The sequence below is a fragment of the Terrapene carolina genome, unplaced genomic scaffold (assembly GCF_002925995.2).
Source record: "Terrapene carolina triunguis isolate 2854851 unplaced genomic scaffold, T_m_triunguis-2.0 Scaffold93, whole genome shotgun sequence".
Taxonomy (NCBI): Eukaryota; Metazoa; Chordata; order Testudines; family Emydidae; genus Terrapene; species Terrapene triunguis.
The window spans coordinates 3149049-3171398 of NW_020664444.1; the positions used below are offsets into that span (position 1 = coordinate 3149049).

The 22350-nt window shown below is 51.0% G+C and overlaps 2 protein-coding genes, 1 long non-coding RNA gene and 2 other non-coding genes across 6 annotated transcripts in view; 3 read left to right on the top strand and 2 right to left on the bottom strand.

The window, feature by feature from the left end:
* TRAF7 (TNF receptor associated factor 7) overlaps positions 1-345 on the bottom strand; it is a 44689-nt gene extending 44344 nt beyond the window's left edge. The window contains exon 1 of the mRNA XM_026650564.2: positions 258-345. The gene's annotated coding sequence lies outside the window, so the exon portion shown is untranslated. The remainder of the gene's footprint in view (positions 1-257) is intronic.
* Positions 346-791: 446 nt separating this feature from the next.
* On the top strand, positions 792-2447 carry LOC112115389. The gene is made up of 2 exons (XR_002908812.3): positions 792-1728; positions 2052-2447. It is a non-coding gene; the product is annotated as an uncharacterized LOC112115389 (long non-coding RNA).
* LOC112115419 lies at positions 1554-1636 on the top strand. Its single transcript, XR_002908817.1, has one exon. It is a non-coding gene; the product is annotated as a small nucleolar RNA SNORD60 (small nucleolar RNA).
* Positions 1813-1897, top strand: LOC112115420. The gene has a single exon (XR_002908818.2). It is a non-coding gene; the product is annotated as a small nucleolar RNA SNORD60 (small nucleolar RNA).
* A 5049-nt stretch (positions 2448-7496) lies between the features above and the next one.
* Positions 7497-22350, bottom strand: part of RAB26 (RAB26, member RAS oncogene family) — a 199989-nt gene continuing 185135 nt past the window's right edge. For both annotated transcript variants that reach the window (XM_024212459.2, XM_024212460.2), the window contains exons 5-8: positions 11281-11346; positions 9558-9614; positions 8907-8983; positions 7497-8248 (exon numbers count right to left, since the gene is read on the bottom strand). In XM_024212459.2, the coding sequence (XP_024068227.1) occupies positions 8146-8248; positions 8907-8983; positions 9558-9614; positions 11281-11346 (303 nt within the window). In that variant the 3' untranslated portion in view covers positions 7497-8145. The remainder of the gene's footprint in view (positions 8249-8906; positions 8984-9557; positions 9615-11280; positions 11347-22350) is intronic.

Sequence of the window (22350 nt, forward strand, 5' to 3'; positions counted from 1 at the left end):
CCCCATTCTCCTCACCTGCAGCCTGCCCCACAGCCCCTCCCCGGGTCTCCCCACAGAGCCCCCCCCAGACACACAGCCCCCCCGACACAGATCCTTTACCCCTAGATGCCTCCCCCATGCCCCTCCCCCTCGTGATCCAGCCCCCCACTGCCCCCCCCATCCCCCGGCCCTCACCCAAGGGCGCCCCAGCCACAGGGCCGGGACCCGCACCCGTCCCCGCACGCCCCGGCCCGTCAGATCCCCGGCCCCGCACTCACCTGTCGGCGGCGGCGGCCGGACCGCGGCTGGCCGGTACCGGCCCATAGCGATCTCCTGCCCCTCCAGCTGCTGCCCCGGCGCTTGCTGGGCCTGTCTAGCCAGGCCGGAAGCGCAGGTCCCAGGGCTCCTTGGGAGTTGTAGTCCCTCCTCGCCAGCCCCCCGCCCCCTGCCATTCGGCTGTACAGAGAACCCCGTGTCGCATGGACTACAAATCCCAGCAGCCCTAGGCCGCCTTTCCCTGATTGGTGCTCATCCGCTCATTCTATGCTACAATCTATGTCACTATTGGCCACTCGTGCCCGTTCGTCACACCTACTGGCCAATCGCGCGGCTAAAGACGAGTCTCTCGTAGGACTGGTGCGTGGGGAGAGCAGCTACCAATTAGAGCCGGAGGAGGCGGGGCTTTACCGAAAAGAGGATTTGTGACTGGCTGTGCGTGAGGAGGGAGCCTGCCCAATGGCGGCCCGGCGGCGGCGGCTATAAAAGTCGCGGTAGGGGGCGGGCACAGTCTCTCCGCGCGGTGGTGTCTGAGGTGAGGTCGGTTTGTTGGGGCGCTGAGGCGCGTGAGGGCCCAGTCTGCCGCCGGGAGAGAGCGGTGGGGCCCCGCCCCTCCGAGCAGCCCCGGGCCCGAGGGACGCCCCCTGGTGAGAGGGGCCGGAACCCAGGAGTCCGGCCCCGGTGTGGGGCTGCGCGCGGCCAAGCCCCCCCGTGCTGCGGGCCGGGCGGGGGGCTCCCCGCGGGGGAGGGGTTGGACACGGCGACGCTAACCCGCTCACCAGCTCTAGTGTGGACGGGCCGGTGGCGGCTGTAACCCGTGTTAGCGGGGCGTGGCCACACAGCCCAGACCCCCTCCCCCGGCTGGCACGTGTTCAACGCCTCCTGCCTTGGGGGTGAGGCTAATTCCTGGTGTGAGCAAGGCAGGGTGGCGTTTCTCACGTCCTAGCGGGGTAGGGCCACACTTGGTGCTGAGGGCAGGGGTTGAATCCTCTGCTCATGTAGATGCAGCTTAGTGCACTGTCAAGGAATGTTAGTGCAAGTGTATCTGTGTAAACTGGGACTCACATCCCCCCCGTGCCAAGTCCTAAACTGCAGGGCCAGCTAATGTGTCAAGGCTGTCCTGCGTTCTCTGTTTCAAACTTGTTAGCCATCATGGTTTTAATGCACCTGGTTTTTTCTACTGTAAACTTAACCTTGGGGTCTGTTACTGAGGAACGCTTGCCCAAGTTAGAGGTCCCACAAGCTGCTGTTGTGGAGGTTGCCGCATTAACCATTGCAGGACGTGTCCTGCCAAGGGTAGCCTGTGATGAGCTTTCAATTTCTGACACCTCGTATGAGTATTGCCCAAGCAGTACTTGATTACGCTTCATGCCTGAGGCTGCACGTTGTACTTGTAACTATCATTACTTCTTTGAGATGTATTAAGTGGTGTGTTGTTGTTTTTTTTAGGTTACTCGATGTTCACAAGTTGAGGTGAGTCTACACCAGTGATTCTTGTTAAAATGAGGCCAAAATGAACTCTGCATGTTTCCATCGGGCCAGCAAACCCTAAACTTGAGCCAGTGATGAGCTACTTTATTTCTGACACCTCGTCTGAAAACTGTACCTGCAGTATTTGATGATGCTTTTTTGGCTGAGGCTCAGAGTAGTTTTAAATCTTGTTTAGGGAAGGGTGAAAATTCTCTGACAAGGACTGGACTAGAGAAGCTTGTAATCTGGGGGAGAAGTCAGTTTGCTACCTGTCTAATACTTTGTATTTACTGGTTGAAGTTTAATGCTGCTGTCTGTCTTTGTAGGAATGAAATGGACCAGAAGAGCTCACTTCCATTGTTGGCATCAAAACAACTGTAAAGCTCATTAATTCAAATGCAGAGGCTTTAATTTGGATTTACTTTAAAGCACATGTGACCTGTGTTACGCATTTTGAACGAAACATGAAAGGTATATTGTATGAGTGAAATGTAAGTTATTAAACCAAGTGGAACAAATTTGCTGTTCTTTTAATGTATGAGACTTGCCTATTGATTCACGTAACATGTCAAAGAAGTGTTCACTCCTGGGTGAAGGCTTGTGCAGATGGAACTTTCTGGAGTGCTAGTCTAAATTGCCATAAAACTCAGGACTGTTTCAAGGGCAGGGGGCATTTCTTTGGCTTTATCTTTACAAATAAAAAATAGAACATAATACAGGAACTTCAAGTTTTGCCTTTGTGATATGACCGCCACTGGTAGTTGTATTGCTTATTGGAAAAGAGCTGGGGGAGGGGGGGGTTACAAGAGCAGGAGAAGAATATGCTGTTAAAAACACTGGTGTGGAAGATAGAATAATCATTCTATCTGGAAAAGACTCTCCTTAATTCCATGCTGCTCTATAGCATGTAGCTTTGGCCCAAGGTTCAACAACCCTAACCCTCTGCCTTATTCTTGTGAGGTGGGGGAAGACTTATCCCCATTTAGTCTTATTGGAAAACTAGAACACACAAGTGAAGTACCTAGAGCACACATCTAGGCACTGGTTGAGTAAGAATCAAGCTGTCCTGAATCTCAGTACACTGTTCCCCTGAAGTAACAGCTAAAGCTAGCAATTCTTCTGTTTTCAAAGATGGCCTTGAGCTTTGGTAGCTATAGTCCAAACAAGAAACCCCCTATTAACAAAAGCTAGATTAAACATCTGGCCAAAATGTGTTATCTGATTCTACCATAGTTGATGCAACCAGGAATTCTTTGGTTTACTACTCTGGTCTTCAGTAATGAACAGAAAGCAGTCTTAATATTTGGAAAAAACTAGGCTGCAAAGAGACAGCTGGAGAAAATTGAAAACAGTTCAGTAAGAGCAGGGAGATTATACTGGATAATGGCAAATTTGTGGTGATACCAAACAACCTGTCTTGTGAGTCAAGGAGAATCTAAGAATGGCCTCTGAGCTATATTCACTTAATTTTCAATACTGAGTATCTGGGGGTAGCTGTTAGTCTGTATCTACAAAAACAAGGAGGAGTCTGGTGGCACCTTAAAGACTAACCGATATATTTGGGCATAAGCTTTCATGGGTAAAAACCTCACTTCTTCGGATACAACCGAAGAAGTGAGGTTTTTACCCACAAAAGCTTATGCCCAAATAAATCTGTTAGTCTTTAAGGTGCCACCAGACTCCTTTTTGTTAATACTGAGTATGGCACTCAAATTTTCATTCTGCATTTGACAGTATCTAATGCTAAGTCAGTGTGTATTTGATGGTATCCTGAACATGGTAGCTATGGGATGGGTCAGGACATCCAATATAATAGCTCTGCTAGCAGTTTGGGAGTAGTGGTGTAAGGTGCAATGCTTGTCATACCTTCCAAGGAAGGCTGTGAAAATGTAGGCTCTAGAGGGAGAGAAAGCAGATTGTTACAGAATAGTCTGTATTCACATCACTGGGGTTAAGCTGAATTGTTTATCAGTCATTACTAGCAGGATTTAATAGTAAATTCACCACAGTGAATAACTTGAGGTGCATGTCCAAAGAGAAGAGTGGAAGGCTTAAACCTTAGATTTAACTTGCCTTGGAATTGTGCAGAAAACTCCAAATTTTTTTAGATACCTACCATAAAGCTGAAGTTTTAGTGGCCTAGCCAACAGCAGTAGACAATGTAGATGTTCTGAGCAGAAAAATACAGGAGTGAACATTGGACTCTGTCTAGAGCAGTTGGGGAGATCTGAAATGCAGTTTACTTGGCAAAGCTGTTCCTGCCTGGGTGTGATCTTTCTTCCCTAGTGCAATTCAATCTAGCAGTGAAGTCAATTTAAGTGCTCTCATGGGGGAGATCAGAAATAGAGATGCTTTCTACAGCAATGGAAGTGGGGTTTTTTTTGTGGTTGTAGTAACTAAACAGCTGAGGGTGCTGGGTTTTATTTTTGTTTCTACTCAGCTGCGTGAGCTCAATGTTGAAAACAATTGTAAAGACTGAGGCTCATTAAAAAAAATTTATTAAGAGGAACAGAACATAAAAACTCTAAAACAAGTGACAGCAAGTTGTTAGTGCACACAACACCGGGTTCTTAGGCTTGTTTATGATTGTACTGAATAATTCTTCCTCACTTGGTGGCAGTAAAAGCCCATCTAAAAATAGATGCCAAGAACTTCTACAAATCCCAGGAGGTGCTGCAGTGGAGTCTAGATTAGTTTTGAAAAATAGACTGCAGAAGTCAAGCAGCAGAAAGAGGGCTTGAATCAGGTGCAGTGGGATACTTATTTTTAGTCTAGGCTTTTAACCAGAAAAAATTTATTTGATACTGGTTGTTAATTTCTGCTATTAAAACAATCTGTGTTTGCTTCACACCAGAGGGATTTAGTTGGGGAGGAAGGCAGGAAAGCACACTGCAGTGACACTGACATTTTTTTACTCTCTTAAATATCTGATTTTTAAATAGTTCTATTCCTACTGGTGGATTGTAAAGAATGGAGGTGGTGTGTGTTTTTTTGTTTATCAAAGACAGCAAAGCTCAAAGGATTGCTGCCATTCTCCTAGCAGGGCATAATCTGCCAGAACTGTAGTATTCAGTATACTGGTGAGTTTTCCAGAAGGATTTTGCAATTAGTGGTCACTGTTTGGCCTCTCCATACAGTGAATGAGGCTGGTGTCTTGCAGTGGGGGATCCCCATATGCTTCTCAATACTGAGAATATTCAGATGATGATAGAGACCCCCTGAAAAGCAGTTCTTTTAAAAGCAGAATCTAACAAGTTCTGGTTTATGGGTGATTTTACAAAGTTAGATACTCTTTCAGTGGTAGGCAGGGGGAAGCACTTTATTTAGGTGCCCCATGGAGCCACCAGACCCAGGGAAAGGAGAAGAGCAGAAAGCTCCTTGAAGGACTTTGCTTATCAAAAGGAGGAGGAAGTGCTTCACAGGCAAATTTAGGCCAGATCCAGACTGTCACTGCCCAAACCAATCGTAGTGATGCTCTAATGTCCCCATGTATATTTCTGCTGGGTCCTCTCCTAGCCCTAGACAACTACCTCTGCCTAGGAGTTCTGCAAATACTGTAGTGACTCAGAATACTGGTGCATAGTCAATAAAGAGTGCCACTTATCTCCATTAATATTCTCAGCCAAAGAGGTTATGTGCAGTCTAATAAGAGGGAATGAGGCTGGCTAGCTAAGAAAAAACCTATTTGCCAGCTGGGGGGCAAGACAGAGCTACTGATGTTAGCAGCAACAGAAGCACAGCAAAGCTCACCTGCACACTAATGCCATTGTCCAGCTCATTATCTCCAACTCCTACTCTGCACTTGCTGCATCTTACAAGCTTGCAAAAAGTGAAAACAGCCATGAATTGGACAATGTTAGAGTGGATAGTTCTGTGGGTCTAATGTGACTCACGGGGTGGTTATTGCAAACACATGGCTCTTTACATAGAGCAAGTAGCTTATATGTAAAAGGTAGCCTCCTGTGAGGAAACAATGTATGTGCTGTAGTTACTCACAAAATAGTTTCCCAGAGAATAGGCAGCACCTTCTCATAGGAGAGATCTTAAACCATCTTTGCACTGCTTGAACAAATGCAAGCTAAACCATGCTGTCCACTCGCCTCTTTTCTAAAATCCACTCCGATCACAGAAGCCACATGCAGGGAGCAATCAGACACAGCTAGGAGCTGGAGAGAGTGGGGAGCAGATGAGTTCGCTGAATCCAGTGCAGTAGTTGCACTTCACTGGGCCCTGCTACAGGGCACACTAGCTTCATGGAGACAACTGCCAGGAAGTGCCGTCTGCATGATGCATTTCATTGCCTGCAAACACTGGCAGAACGGCACCCTGAGTCCTATCCAGTAGCATGCCTGGTGGGGTCAGTTATTTATAGCAGAGAGCTGGGAGTTATCAGCATCTCCCTCTTCAGGTCAAGATTAACATGTTATTTCACTAGACTCTAGAGCAGGTCATTGCTGCAGCACTGTACAGCTGTCCAAAGATTTTCATCACTATTTTTTGACCAAAAAATCAAACTTTTTTTGGCAAATTTTTTTGTTTTGAAGAAAAAAGTTTACAATTTTTAAGCAAAAATCTGAAAAAAATTAATGGGAAATTTAAGAAAAAGTTTCCAGGAAAAAATAATTGCCATGTTTTTGACTAGGTCTGGGTTGTAGCTTTTGTTTTTATGACTTCCTTGCCCTGCTGCTGCTACTAAAAATGCATCAGACTGACCTTACCAGAGTATCTATATTTTTAAAGTTGCAATTCTTTGTACAGCACTCACCTTTAAAGCAGCTCATTGAGGAAAAGTGACTTTCTCTGAGGCCTGAGACCATTGCTTCAGTGGCTGTGCCTGAATCTTGCATTCCTTTCCAACGCCACGCTCCCATTGGCAGGAGCAAGTTATAGGTGTGGATGGAATGCAGCATCACAACTCAACTCAGTTCAGCTGAACAGAACAAGGGGGTGGATTTTAATGAGCTAAGTGCTAAGTAATCCCCAACCTGCTTGCAGCTGGTGAGGGTTTGATTTACTGATTAAAATAACTGTTTATTTCACAATTAAAGTGGTGTTGGGAAATTCAGTGCAATTAACCCTGATAGTTGCAAATTTCATATTTATGACTATCTGCAGTTAAAAATCCCCTTTTGGCAATAATGTCTCTGAACTCTCCCAAACACTGCATTTAGAAGTGCATTACAAAAATAACCGATTCCAATAAACAGTGCTGGCAAAGGGCTTTTAACAAACCTATAGGTTTTAACTGTACAGCATTCTCCTTGGCTTTCTTTAGCTGAAAGAAAGATCTATCCCAAGAGAGTTTTAAAGAAATCAAAGCAGCATTGCAGTCTGAAAACGCTATCACCCACGTTAAGATAGTTAGAATAAGCTGCAATACATTGGGGTTTTTTTACTTACTCAGAATACTAGAAGCAGCAACAATGGAGAGCAAAAGCCTTTATCAAACATGTAAAGAGTCAGGGTTTCTCTGTACAACAGGTACGTTTGCAGGAGCTTACTCAAAACCAGACAGCTAAGCTCGTGTCTTTTGCAGGGCAGAGCAGGGGAAGCCTCTAGCAAGGAATGTATGTTACACAACATGGTAAAACTGACATATGTAACAAGGGAGAGACTACAAAAATGTTTGCCTTGAAAACCGAGATCTTTCTTGGGCATGTTTATAGATCTGTAATACACACAAAACGTACCCTGGGCCAAAATGTTTTCATAATTGAATTCTGAGTGGGAAAAGAAAAACGAAATGGAGCAGGGTAGCCCAGAAACCCTCAGTCATGTAATAATACCTAGCACTTGTATAGCGCCTTCCGAACATTAATCCTCACAGTGCCCTCTGCTGCTGGGTAAGTATTATCATCCCCATTTTACAGGTGGGGAAACCAAGACACAAGGTGGTCAAATGACTTGCCCAAGGCCACAGAGCGAGTAAGTGTCAAGAGCCACCATGATAACAGGAGTTCTTGATATCTAGGTGTGCTTGTGGACCAATACCAAACTCCTCTCTGGACATGTTAGAGAAAGTCTGTGTCAAACCCATGTCAGGATTAGCAACCGTTAGCTCGTAGGAATGGACAGGTCCCTAGGGCCTGATGTGGGACAGACAATGTTTTTGTCCCCCTGGGAGGAACTTGAAGTTTTACACCCCACCTGAAGCGATCACAGCGTGTAATTAACGAATACTACTACAATGGGGTGTTGGGCCGTGGTGCCTGGAATGTCGTGGCTGCACCAGAGCCAGCATTGGGGCTGCCAGGAAAGAGCCTTTTCTTCTGCTCCTTCCACTCCACATCTCAGCTCACCTTTACGAGAACACACAGACAATGAACACACATGCACATACTGTCCACGAGGAGGGAGTGTGGCACATGAACACTTGGCATGAGTCTCTGTACAGCTGCCCTGGCTGCTGGAGCCTGCGCTTTAGGATCTGCAGCATCCCGAGCCTCTGACTTCCTTCTTCACGTAGTCATGGAGCTTGAATTTGGGCTCATTGGGCAGCTTCATGGACCTGTGTTTCAGCTCCCTGCGGGAGAGACAGATGCGAGGTTATTGCTTTGCCTGTAAAAGGAACCCCCGGGGAGCAAATCACAGGCAGGAAAAGCCTTTACCAATGCCATCTTCGTCGCACTGCCTTGGCTCGTTCTCAAGCTAAGCTGGGCTGGGTTAGGTACTTAGGCTCTGGTTCAGGAAAGCACGTAACCACATGGTTAAAGTCCCACTGAAGTTATGTTTCAGACATCAAGTTAAACATGTTTAAGTGCTGTGTTAAATCAGAGTTATAGATGCAAGACAATGTAAGAGAGCCTTAGGATCAACTCATCTTGCTCCTTAGATACAACTGGTACCAAAAATTAATGGAATTCAGAGTCAACTTCAATGGTTTTCAAATGGCCATTTCTAAGAACTCCCCCCCCCCCCCACTTATACAAAAGGGAAACAAACCCCAGAGGCTGGTTTAAAGATGGGGGCTGTGATTCTGTCTTGGTGGCAGGGTGAAGCTGGCTGACCCACGCCGTATCGTGGCATGCTAAGATGCCGTGGCAATGGCAGGCTGTAGTTTTTGTTTCATTGTTTAACGTTCAGTGAACTCGTTTTGTGGCAGTGCGGAAAGGGAGCGGAGATCTGGGAGTGGTGCAGACTGCATTCCAACAGGAGAGGCAGCAGTAGGACAGTTAACTTACTTTGCAATGGCCGTAAAGGCCAAGTCGACATTCAAGCCGCTTTTCGCGCTGGTCTCCATGAAGGGCACTCCGTACTCCTGCAAGACAAGACCCGTCTCAGTACAAGACCCATCAGTGGCCCAGAACAGGCCACGGGTTCCTGCTGTCTGCCTGGTACAAGAGAGCCCAGCTCCAGACACAGTCTCTAACAAACCCATCCGACTCCGGCTGTGCAAAGTGACAGAGGCTTTGTAACCTGACCCTGCCAGAGAGGGTTCTTGAGGGGAACGCGGCATTTAGGGGAAACTCAGGGAGGACAGGAAGGTTTGCTGGGAAAAATACCAGGAGGAGGGTTATTCTGCAAAGCACTGAAAACAGCAGCGAGGTGGCAAAGCGAGGGCAGCGTGAGGGGTGAGAAGGAGCTGGCAAAGCACAAGGAGAGGCAGAGAGAGGGGGAAAGAAACACAAGAAATGAAAGTCAAGCAATCCCAGGCAGCACCGCGCAGGCTCCTTCCCACTACAGACTGGCCCCTGCACCACCCTTCAGCACTGGGGGCTCATTGTTTAGCTGATGTAGCCTCACAGCTTAACCCTAAATGCAACTTTCCCAAGCAAGTGCAAGCAGCAGCTAATTTATCTGGGCGAAGTCTTGGGCTGCGAGGAGACACGTACCTTGGCTAATTTCTCTCCATCTTCCCTTTTTACCACTCTGTCCTGGGTCGAATCCACCTAGCAGCGACAACGACAAAGAGCAATTTGCAATGGATCAGCAGAGCAATGTCAGGCAAAGCTATGGAGTGCAGGGTGACACAGACATGAATAGTACAGTCACTCAGCATCCCCGCCCCACGCCGCTTCACCAGTAAATCACATTTCACTTCCTTTACAAGAGAGCTGGGCCAAAGGAGGAGGCGTCTTTTCTCCCATACACGTGCTGGGGAGACCAGCTTGAGTTGCTGGAGCTGGGAAAGCACAAGGAGGGCTAAGGCTGCAATTTCCGTGCCATGATTTGTTGCTCTAAGAGGGCATATGGTCTAATGCTCAGAGCAAGAGAGAGAATTGGGACTCCTGGGTTCCATCCACGGCTCTGTCATTAACTTAACCTTGAACAAATCCTCTTAGCTACTCTGTGCCTCAATTTCCCATCTATAATGCGGAGAGACGATACTTCCCTGTGTCGCGGGGGGATGGGAGACAGCATTAACTTATGCCTGTTGAATGCTTTGAGATCCTTGAATGACGGCTCAATAGAAGGCAGAAAGGCTAGAATTATCGAGTTGGAGAACTAAGCAATGAATCAACGCACACTTGGCTTCAGCCCCAGAGGGAGATTAAAGCCGCACTTGTCCAAGGAGTCTCCTGCAATGAATGGATGGAGTGGCAGGGCTGCCCTAAACCGAGTCAACAGGGAAACAAGCACACATCTGATGTTCTCTCTCTACCCAGCAAAGATACAATCAATCCAGGTCAACCGCCGGGTCCCTACTCTCTCAATTCTTCCATTGACCAGGAGGTGGATTTACTACAGCGACAGAAACCCCCCTCTGTCACTGTAGTAAGAGCCTGCACTACAGTGGCGTACAGGGCCTTGCAGCCCACATTCTCCCCCAGTGGAAGCTAGCAAAATCTATTAGTGGATTGGGCCCAATGTCTGCAAAGTGCCTCAAGAGCCTTGGAGCGAAGAGGTGATAGATGCCCTAAGCATCACTAACGCTGTACAGTAGGTTCCGGGCATGCTGACATCAAGCAACAATGTAACAAAGTGAAGAAACGGGCGTTTCCCCCAAGAAGTATCTCACACCCCAATTCCGCAAACCGGCTGAGTCAGAGGAGCAGGGCTCTGCCAACACAAACCTCCCCAGACACAGGACCCCGCCCACCTCCATGTCGGTAACCGGGTGCCCTGCCCCAGGGTCACTCATGCAGCTGGTAATTTGGATACTCAGAAAGGGAGCCCAGATCACTTGTAAGGGTCAGGCCCATGGATCAGCAAATGCTGCAGCACAGTGAGGGCAGGGCACTGCCAGACAATTAGCCCAGTCTGCGTCCCCCCATAACCTAATTCTCCTGATTACATTTGCTAAGAGACCTTGCTGAGGGCCCGCCCAGCAGCACCGGAAGCCTCCTGGGGCGGTTCCCTAGCTTTGAGTGATGCCTGCTTCAGGGAGCATCAGGAACAAAGTGGATTTCCTGCCAACTCATGATGGAGGCATTCCTGGGCTCCCGAGAGCCCCCAACATTTCATGCCAATGTTAGGCTTTGAAACAACGTCTGCAGATGGCTAATGCCCACTACTGTGGAGCTCCCATAGGCGGGGGCGTTCTGTACCTGACTGGCAATGAGACAGGGTGACTGTCCGGAAACTAGCTTGGCTTTGTGGCCGGGCCCAACTCACCTTATTTCCCAGTAGCATGAGGACCACATCTTGCTGTGCGTATTCATGGATCTCGGTCAGCCATGCCTAGGAGGGAAACAGAACAGAGGCTGCACAACATGGGTAGAGACCATTCTGGACAGAGGAGCTCCGAGAGGGAGCAGGCCGCAGTGGGGCCAGTTCACAATCTACCCCCTTCCCAGGCCTGCCACCCGGGGGACACGCCCAGCCCTAGCGGTGGGAGACGTCTGATCCATTCACTTCTTAGACACCTGCTACCTGATTGATGTGTTTTGCTGTTCACATAACAGTGGCCTTTCCTCTGAGATCAAATACAGCATCCCTTTAACATCTTATCGGGGGACCTGCAGAGAGACGGACTCAGTCCCCTATAGCGCATGCATTTCCTATAGCCATGAGGAACGAGGCTACACAACCTGCTGGAAGCAGATTGGGTAGGTCTCAGCATCCCCCTCTGTGATGTAACACAGTCCTGTGGAGCTGAGCACCCCCTGGAGTGCAGGCTCTGATTTAAAGGGGCAGGACAGCTGGGGACTGATGAAATCATTGCAGGAAAAAGACAGATTCCTGGCTGCGAGGGCACGTATCAACAAGGGCGCGGCGTCGTTGCTCGGAGAGCAGCTCTTTGACTGCAGACACTAGGAACGCTAACAAGATAGACCCTGCTGGGCCCTGCCATTAAGGCTCAGCACTGCCGAGAGCAGGGACACACTCAGCACACTTACCCTGCGGGGCGGAGAGGCAGGGTTGAGGGGGAGGGTGTCTAGGAACAATTTCCATAGAAACGCAGGATTGGAAGGGACCTCGAGAGGTCATCTAGTCCAGTCCCCTGCACTCATGGCAGGACTAAGTATTATCTAGACCATCCCTGACAGGTGTTTGTCCAACCTGCTCTTAAAAATCCCCAATAAGGGAGATTCCACAACCTCCCTGGGCAATTTATTCCAGTGCTTAACCACCCTGACGAAGTTTTCCCTAATGTCCAAACTAAACCGCCCTTGTTGCAATTTAAGCCCATTGCTTCTTGTCCTATCCTCAGAGGTTAAGAAAAATGATTTCTCTCCCTCCTCCTTGTAACAACCTTTTATGTACTTGAAAACTGGTGGTATGTCCCCTCTCAGGCTTCTCTTCTCCAGACTAAACAAACCCAATTTTTTCAATCTTCCCTCATAGCTCATGTTTTCTAGACCTTTAATCATTTTTGTTGCTCTTCTCTGGACTTTCTCCAATTTGTCCACATCTTCCCTGAAATGTGGCGCCCAGAACTGGACACAATACTCCAGTTGAGGCCATATCAGTGTGGATGTAGAGCGGAAGAATTACTTCTCGTGTCTTGCTTACAACACTCCTGCTAATACATCCCAGAATGATGTTTGCTTTTTTTGCAACACCGTTACACTGTTGACTCATATTTAGCTTGTGATCCACTATGACCCCCAGATCCCTTTCACAGTACTCCTTCCTAGGCAGTCATTTCCCATTTTGTACGTGTGCAACTGATTGTTCCTTCCTACGTGGAGTACTTTGCATTTGTCCTTACTGAATTTCATCCTGTTTACTTCAGACCATTTCTCCAGATCATTTAGAATTTTAATCCTATCCTCCAAAGCACTTGCAATCCCTTCCAGCTTGGTATCATCTGCAAACTTTATAAATGTACTCTCCATGGCATTATCTAAATCACTGATGAAGACACTGAACAGAACCAGACCCAGAACTGATCCCTGTGGGACCCCACTCGATATGCCCTTCCAGCTTGACTGTGAACCACTGATAACTACTCTCTGGGAACGGTTTTCCAACCTGTTATAATAGCTCCATCTAGTTGCATTTCCCAGCAATAACCCATGGAGGAGGCAGCTTTGAGGTTGGTTTGTTTAAGAAGTGAAATGAGTGATTGGAGCAGGATTCCCAATGTCTTCGCACCTAAAGGATTTGCAGGGGGAAATGGCAGAGCTCATCCAACCCTCCTGCGATGCAGCCAGCGTCCCGTTGCAGGTAACGGCCCTCGGGAGAGGGCTTGCAAAGAGCAGCTGCCTCTTCCTGCCTCCTCTCTCTTAGGGATATGGAGAGCAGCCTTCACCCTCCTCCCCAGGAGCCTCTCCTCCTCTGCATGCCGACTAGATAAGGCAACAGCAGCAGGGGGCGCAGGGGCGGGAAGTAGGGGGCTGCTGCACCCCCTGGTGTGAAGTACAGTGGAGTCGCATCATAGGCGCATTTAACTTGTGATTTTAACTATACGCGCTCGGCAAAACAAAACAAAAAAGAGAAAAATAACAATTTAAACACTGTACCTGTAGTGCGGGCGATTCCGCCCGCCATTCCACTCAATGAGCGTTTGACTATACGCGATTTTCGCCTTACGTGCTGACTTTAGAACCTAACCCCCGCGTAAGATGCGACTCCCCTGTAGTACTAACAGCCCAAATACGTGGTTTCCGCCTTCAGCACCCGCACTGTAAAAATTGTTCCAGCACCTCTGGGAGTGGGTCACATACAGGGCACCTTCCATCCCAGGCCCCTCAAGTGCCGTGCCTGCCTGTGCCAGTGTTACCTACGTGTCCGACAGTAGCCGAGTACAGACACTTGCTAGCTAAGTACTTCTGTCGCCCTCATCACTGTCCTGTCTGACTTGCCCAAGATCTCACACACAGGCAGCATCACAGCCAGGAACAGAACCCAGGAGTCCTGACTCACAAGCCCTTGTGCTGACCATTGGGCAACTGTGCCTTCAGACAGCTGGCCCTGGCAGGCCAGGACTCATACCTCTCTGCATGTCATGGTCCCTCTCAGCTCTGTACCAGGCTAGTCTCTCTATGACCTTTGCTCCAAACTCGGTTAAGGAGAGGGCAGAGCAGCTGGGCTACGCTGATTCCCAGAGTGGGGCACTTCACTGATGTATTAACAGAACCTACTAAAGATTAGTGAGTGCAGTCTCTGGCAGGTTGTTCCTGCTCTGGGTGCAGCCCTAACGCCAAGACGACTGCTTCTCTGAGCCTGCCTCTGATGCAGTCTAACAACAGTCACTCACAACAGTGGCCCCTTAGCCACTTAATAAGAATTGCCCCTTTTAAAAACTAAATTTCTACCTTGATGGCCATTTGAGTCACATGCTTATTCCCCTGCTGTTCTTCCTGCGCTTTTTTTTTTTTTTAAAAGGCTGAAATTAATGTCTTGCGTCCATGAATTCAGCTTTGTTAGGGAAAAATGTCACCATCCAAATCAAAAAGAAAAAAACCCTCAAGGCCTCTAATTTTCTTGCAGACCTTAATTTCAGAGCTTGTTTGAAGTGTCTCTCTCCCAGACCACGCTTCAATAAGTGATTCCTCCCAGCGTGTGCCCATCACTCTCCAATATGGCCCAGAGACCGCGGGAACATCAACACGTTATTATTAGCCCAGCACTGCCTGATGCAGCTGTTTCGGAAATGCATTTGCTCCACTGTTGTTTAAAATCCCTAAAGCTCTTAATAGCCTGTCCCAGAGGCCCTCGCTGGGTAAATTCGATAACCAGGGTTTATCTCACTTCACTCTGAAGGGCGGGGCTGGAATTAGAGTCATTCTCCCTCCGAGAAGGGGCCTATAATCAGATTTTTTGTTTTCCTTGAGGAGTTGGCGTTTTTGACCATCTTGACTTCTTATCAGTGCTGCCTCGCCTTGCTTTCCAGGTCCGAGTCAAGCCTCTGGAGGGGAGCTCCGGATGGTTCTCCGATGGCATGAAAGGCCAATGGTGCACTAGGAAATATGGGGAGAAATAAACAACAAGGGTCTTGTCCTGACGGGTGCTGGAGCTATAACCCCCTTAGCTGACCATGAGCAGAACTGATTAATGGGAGCTGGTTGTTCTGGTTTCATGGCTGACATTCAGATTTAAAAAGAAAAATAAATAAATCCCGAAAATGCTTCAGTTTCTAGGAGTTGTTAAAGAAATGTAAACAAGAACGTAAGTGTTAGTCCCTAGCCCAACGCACCAGTATTCAAGGGACACCTGACTCGCGTTACAGTCACAAATCAATAACGGGCTGGACAGCAGGAGCCTACTCAGCCATGGCGCTCAGTGAGAGTACTCGGGTGAGTGAAGTGTGCAGGATCAAGACCAAGGTGAGAAACCAATATTGAAATGGGATGTTGGTCCAAAACGATCAGATTTTTCTCTAAAAGCGGTAAGTCAGGGAAGGCTATGTGTGGGTCAGACATGCCACACTCCAGCACTGCCTTCACTGGCCTCAGCAGACAGTGGTTGTCTTGGTGGATTCAGCCTGGGATTCTAATTCTTCCTATTGGCATGGAGGCTGGCAGCCAGCACCGCGCAGCACTGTTGAGAATTCAGTCTGATCTCGGAGGGCGAGCCCACGTTGTCAAACAGGATGGGGAGCGGCTCTCTGTCTGCTCGGCATAATTGTCCAGATCAGCCATACAACTTGCATCTTCCATGGTAATAGGCTGGGAGCCTCTCTTTCTAATGCTGTGTGGCATGATGCACTCCGTCCCCTCTAACAATGCCTGTTTCAGGGCCCCCAAAACAATTTATATGATAAACAGACCGGTAGACCCTCCTCCCTGTGTCATTAGTCTGTGAAGTCTGATTCCATTTTTTAGGTTAAACAGACAAGTCAGGGGATTTGGTGCAAGGAACACAACATGCCAACTTCCCCACATGCGCTAAAGACAACACTCTCGTCATTTACTGATTGACTTGAGCAGTGCAAGCAGATGCGATCCTGCCCTTCCCAAGCGCACGCGCCTTCTCAATGCTCTGCGCATGGGCTGCAAAGCCGAGCCACTGTGCTGGTGCGTTCGGAGGTGCTCCCTTCACAAAGCAGCGGAGAGCCTAGCCTCCCCACGCTACTGCTGCTGTCCTCTTTGGGGTTACTGGTCCAGCAGCAGCACACGTTTCCCAGCAGGTGGTGTGGAATAGTCAATAGGGCGTTCCAAGGTTGCTTAATCCAGGCCAAGAGCTAGGGAGATGCTGTAGGGTGATCCTAGGGTGTGTCCATCAGTCTTGGAGCCAGAGTCAACCACAGGGTCTGTCTGTATCCAGCAGCCTCAACTACTCTGTCTGTCCATTACTGCCAAGCAAGCCCCGAGTGCGGTCCCATGAGAGACTCCAGCAGGGGAGGCAGCCACAGGGAAGGAGAGCTACAGCTTTCATTCTGGAGACTTTGGTGCGACCTTTCACTTCTTCCACAGGAGCTGTCACAGAGCCCGACCCCTCAAACTCTTCCCTTGCTGAGCTGTGGAGGGTTCACGTTTGAAATGACTTTCAAAAAGGCCTTTGACGGAGCCGCTGCCCCCGACTCGCCGGCGAAGAAATGATGTATTAACGGGTAAGAGGCAAAGAGCGTTTGAGGATCAGAAACGGGAGCACAAGCACAGGGCAGGAATCCATGGTGAATTCTAGCTAGGGAAGAGGCTAACAGCAGAGTGCCCCAAGGAGCCATGCTAGGCCTTGCGCTAGGTGGACATGGGGGGTGTCTTATGGACCCAATGTTAATGAAACCCGTGCTCGCTATTACAGCCTGAACCCGGTCCGTGTAGCTCAGGGTTATCATCGCAACAACCACCCTGAACATCCTTTTAACCATCCAGAAAACAAAGGAAAAACAACGCCAGCCTTTGCAATGGTATCCAAACCCCTTACTCCTTTCCCCTCTAGCTGGAGGGAGTCTTCTAGGGGAAGCTCCACTTTGGCAGGCTGGCAGACGGTATTAACTGTCCTTTCGGGGATGGTTTAGGGTCGGATCTGGAAGACAAACCCAGACGAACGCCCCCAAAGGAAAAGACCAGCACAAGAATACAGTGCCCGGCTCTGGGGCGGACTCGCACTTGCAACCTTACCACTGGAGGGGCCCCGCAAACAGTCTGATCCCACCTCCGGTGAGACTCTCCCTCGTCAACACTACAGGGAACCAGAACCACCCAAGGGAGACTTGCCAGTGGGACGACAGGACTCCCTCTTCTGTTCTCTGGACGGCTGAGGAGAGGTCACAAAGGTGCATGGCTCAGCACCTTGGCTCAGGTAAGCGTTCTGAAGCTCCGTGATGCCAGGCTCAGCCAGATCACGTGGGCTCACAGCCAACCCCCCCCAGTATGTTCCAGAGCCCAGGGACCCCTCGGAGGTCGCTGCTGCAGGCCTGGACAAGAAGAGGTGCATGGAAAGTGAAATGCGAAATCTAGCCAGAGCGCGCCAAACTGGAGTGCTGTCGCTATTTTCTTTTTCAGATTCTAAAGCGACTCCCGTTCTCTGTATCAAAACGGGTGCTTAAAGCACCTCGGGCCAGTTTAATCCCTGGTGTAAATCCACTAGATTCGCCAGAGATGAGAGAAAAACGACTCGAGTGCTATTTAAAATACTTTGTGGACAAGAGAGACCATCTTCTCTTTAGGGCAGTGGTCACCAACCCGTCGATTGCGATCAACTGGTCGATCTCTGGCTGCGCTGGTGCAGTGGGGCTGCATGCTGCCAAGGCAGGCTCCCTGCCTGCCACGGCCCACGCCGCTCCCCCGGGCCCCAGCTCCCCGTTTCCAGCCTATGGGGGCAATGCCTGCAGAGAGGGGCAGCACGCGGTGCCACGTGCCTCCCCCAGGGGCCGCAGAGGTGCATTGGCCCCTTCGGGGAGCGGCATGGCCACGTGGTGCACTACTGGCTGGCAGGGTGGCCCAGCCCGTGATGGGGAGGAGGTGCCGATGTGCCTGAGTGGGGCCCAGCCCTGCTGCGCTGCTGCCCAGGAGTCACCCGAGGTAAGTGCCCCCCTCCCAGAGCCAACACCCCATAGCCCCTCCTGCACCCCAAGCCCCGGCCCTGAGCCCCCTCCCAGAGCCAGAACCCCGTACCCCCTCCTGCACCCCAACACTCTACCCCAACCCGGAGCCCCCTCCTGCACCCCAACCCCCTGCCCCAGGCTCAGCCCAGAGCCCCCTCCCATACTGCGAACCCCTCTGCCCCAGCCCAGAGCCTGCACCCCCTCCCGAACCCAACTCCCTGCCCCAGCCCGGTGAAAGTGAATGAGGATGGGGGAGAGCAAGCGATGGAGAAAGGGGGGATGGAGTGAGTGGGACAGGGCCTCAGGGAAGGGGCAGGATAGATCCTCGGTTGCCCTTAAATTCAAAAAGTGATCTTGGGCGTAAAAGGGTTGGAGACCACTGCTTCTGGGGCCCCCGGCTCGTATGATGAGCAATGCCTCTTTTGGACACTAGATGGAGCCGGAGACATGGACGACCTCGCAGAGGACGCACTGGGTAGGAATCGCCCTGTGACTGTCCTGCCGGGCTGGCAGAGCCGAGTGGGGAAAGGGCATCAGTCCGCTCCCGGCACACAACAGCCAGCCGCACCGCCAGACACTCACACCCCTTCCCCTGCTGGAGTCAGTAAGCATACGGGGCGGCGGCCGGATTAATACAGCACTGCCCCAAGGCCAGCCACCCCGGGAAACCCGAACCAGCAGCCACGGCCCCTGTCCCAGTGTCAGCGGCACTCCGGGGTCTGCCCCAGCCAGCTCTCCTGCCATCACCTGTCTCCGGGCAGGGGCCCACGTCACACTGCCCCCTGGCCAGCTCTCTGCCTTACCCTGATCTCCCCAGACGGCCAGCGCCCGCGTGTCGTTCTCTCTCCCGGGGCTACGCCGGTGCATTGCCAGCAGTTACCCGTTACCCCCCAGCTCCTGCAAACAAGCACCCTTCTCCCTACGCTCAAAGCCTGCCCCAGAAACACAGCCCCTGAAGTTCCCACACACGCGCTAGGGGCTCCCCACAGGTAGGGCCGGCTCCAGCATTTCTGCCGCCCCCGAATTGCCGCAGGTGCCGCCCCTCTCCCTTGGCCGCCCCAAGCACCTGCTTGTTAAGCTGGTGCCTGGAGCCGGCCCTGCCCACAGGTGACCCATCCATGTCATGGGGCCCTAGCAGGCAAAGGCTTCCAAACTCCAAGAGCTGGGGCCAATGGCGTGTCCATCTGGGGAGCAGAGAGCATGCCCTGCTCCCGTTTGCACCCAGCCTTTCTACTCAAAGCCCTTTCTTTGTCCGTTGCACCCTGGAAACCCCAGGCTGAAGTGATCTGTGCCAGCCTCTCCGGGCTGATAGCTCTCAGGAGCTGGGGGCGAAAGGCAAAGGCAGCGGGGGCTTCCCGTCCCCCCGGGGCTGGAGCATGACCGTCTCCTCCTGCGTCAGTCTAGGGTAACCCCCGGCTGCAGGGGGAGCAGGCTGGGGAACCTGCCACCTAGAGCTTCCAAGTTCAGGTCTGAGTTTGGGGCCATTTGGAAGCAGGACTTTGGTCTGAGCTCAGCCTCAAATAAGAGCAGTTCCCTCCAAACCCCAAACAGTGGGGGAGACAGGCCAGGAAAGTGGGGCTAGACACAAGCCTGGGGGGGCCCAGGTCAGGGGAGTGGGGCCCGGGACAGGATAGCACAGTGGTGGGTGCCATCTAAGAACCTGGACAGACGGATCTAGACAGATGGCCAAAGTGGCAGATTGGATTGGAAAAAATGGAACCAATTTGGTGTCACTCCTGCATTTGGCCTACAGCAGTGTGGAGCTTATTCTGCCCTATTTGAGTCAGGAGGAAAGGCGAATAGCCAGCAAGGGCCCTTGGCTGAGCCAGGCTGCGCTGTTCCAACTCAGGTGTGCCTGGTGCTGTACATACTGGGGGTCCTGAGCTCGACCCAGAAAACAACGTTGTGGGGCCTTAATGAACGTGGATGGTCCTGGACACCGTGTGCCCCCACCAGAGCACCCCCTCTACCCGCCACTACCCCTTCCCCCTCCGTCTGCCCTCTGCCTGTAACCTGCCTCCCTGCCCTCCCCCAGCCTTCTGCACCCCCCAGCTCACCGGCTCCACTCCCGCCTGTCCAGCCTTGTCCCCGCCCCACCTCTGTCTGTCTCCCCTGACCTTGCAGACCCCTCTCCCCGGTGCAGAGCTCCTAGAAGGGGAAGGGCTGGGTCTTTGCCCCCCTCGCCTCCCAGGGTGACAGCTCCCATTCTCTGCCCTCTTTTCCTTCTGTAGGTCGGCTGGTCCTCCACCCCCTGGGTCCCAGCTCACCCGATCACTGACTCCCTTTCCTGAGTGCGTGGAATAGGACGGAGCAGGCTCCGCCTTTGCCAAACCCTCTCCCCTCAGTGGGCCGGCCACGGAGCGAGGGGGCCACGGAGATGCCGTGCAGGGTCGAGACACGCTGGCAGGGAGCTGTGGGGGAGACACTCAGCCTTCAGCTACACTGAACCCTTCAACCTGGGGGGAGAGCGGGGGCTGGGGGCGGGGCAGCTAATGCCGCCCCTTTCACCGGCACAAATTCACGATTCGCTCCCTCGGGCACTGCTGCTTGTACATTCAAGGTCTAGAGTCCAGCAGCGTTTTTAATGAATCGGTTAATTGCCCTGGTGGGAAGGGAAAGGCCCGGTAATCATACGGAGCCCAGCCAACGCACTCCCCGAGCCGCACGCCAACAGGCGGGAGAGGAACGGACGGGAACCTGATGCCACGCTTGTCTGAATCCGACAGCCTCATTATCACCAGGGTCAGGGTGTGACCCAGAGGGACTGGTTGACAGGAGCAGTTAGAGAGTGTGACTCAAATGCAAAGGCAGATACATCAGGTTGTCAGCTGCCAAGTCTGCAACACTCACAGCACGAGCGATGTCCCCCTGACGCAGGGAGAGACGGCACAAGGCAAGCTGCCATTAAATGCAATACTGACCCCCTTTCTCAGAGAGCTGGTCACTGAGTTTTGTGTGTGCAAAACTATATACAAATACAACAGTCTGCTAAAGTCATCGTGCACCAAACCCAACAACGCACACAGCTACCATACTGCTTACGGCAGCCGTTCTCAAGCTGTGCCACTGCCTGCAATTCATTCAAAATCCAGTGATTATAGGGACAGAGGTGGGGCACCAAGCCTGCTGAGCTTTGGAGGAGGTACGCTAGGCCTGAAAGTCTGAGAATCGCTGATTTAAGGGACTGGGCCACGGTATCACTCGGTGTCAAGGAACGTTTGAAAAGGCGACAGGAAATGCCAAGTGATTAACTCTCCGAGGGAGCTCCTGAATCAACAGTCTTTAATTGGAACACAACAATTGAAGCACAAAATTACGATTTAGAGTCAGCGCCAATTCCGCAGGCTACAAATGGGCTGCGTGTGTGGATGCTAAACCTTGGGGAAAGAGGGAAGCGGTGTATTCCAGTGCCGGGGAGATGCAGCATTACGCTGCGTTCGAAACAATGGATTCTTCGGAGGAGGAATTTAGTCATGCCTGTCAAACTCCTTTGCATGCGGCGCTTGGTTTTACACACACACACACACACACACACACACAAGCAATCAATTTGCCACCTCCACCAGAAAGGTTTTTTCTCAAGTATTCAACACAATCAGCGGCTGCCGTTGGCTGAGAGGAGAGTCTCAGGGTTTGCCTGCATTTCATTAGGCTGAGAGCTAACGGCGAACTTGAATAGAATAATTACAATTTTAGCCATCTGTGGGCTCGACAATGCAGCCCAGAGTCTATTCCGTGGCTGGCCAGCCACCACAGGGCAGAGTTTATGAAGACCGCAGGTGAGGACAATACGCCCCCCTGGTCTTTGTAGCCAGGTAGCAGACACGGGAGAGGTACTGAGATCTTGAGATCTTCCCAGCAACCTTTAGATTCACGTCAGCATCTTCTCTCCCCTCTGGCCTATGTTATGCAGGCTTAATGGTACCTTCTGGCCTTAATTAAAATCTCTGAATGAGTCCACAATGGACCCAGCCTAAAGCCAAGTCTGTAGCCTGTTGAGCAATAGAAGCCAATGAAGCAGGCCGACTTACTCAGCAGAAATGTCCCTGGGCTGGGCTGGAGACAGGATCTTTCCCCTAAGGGGTGAGGAGCAGAATGAAAAGATGCTGCCCCGAGACAGGTTTCTCTGGCCCAGCAGCTGTGGGAGTGAACTGCAGCTGGATTGCCCCTTCTGTAGTGTGCTTTCGAGTGGTGAGAAGTTACCATGTTTGCAAAACTGTATGGGAGCAAAGCTCTTTCCCCCCATGTCACTGACTCGACAGCAAAGCTGCTGCGGAGGGAGACAAGGTAACGGAAGTCGCTGCTTG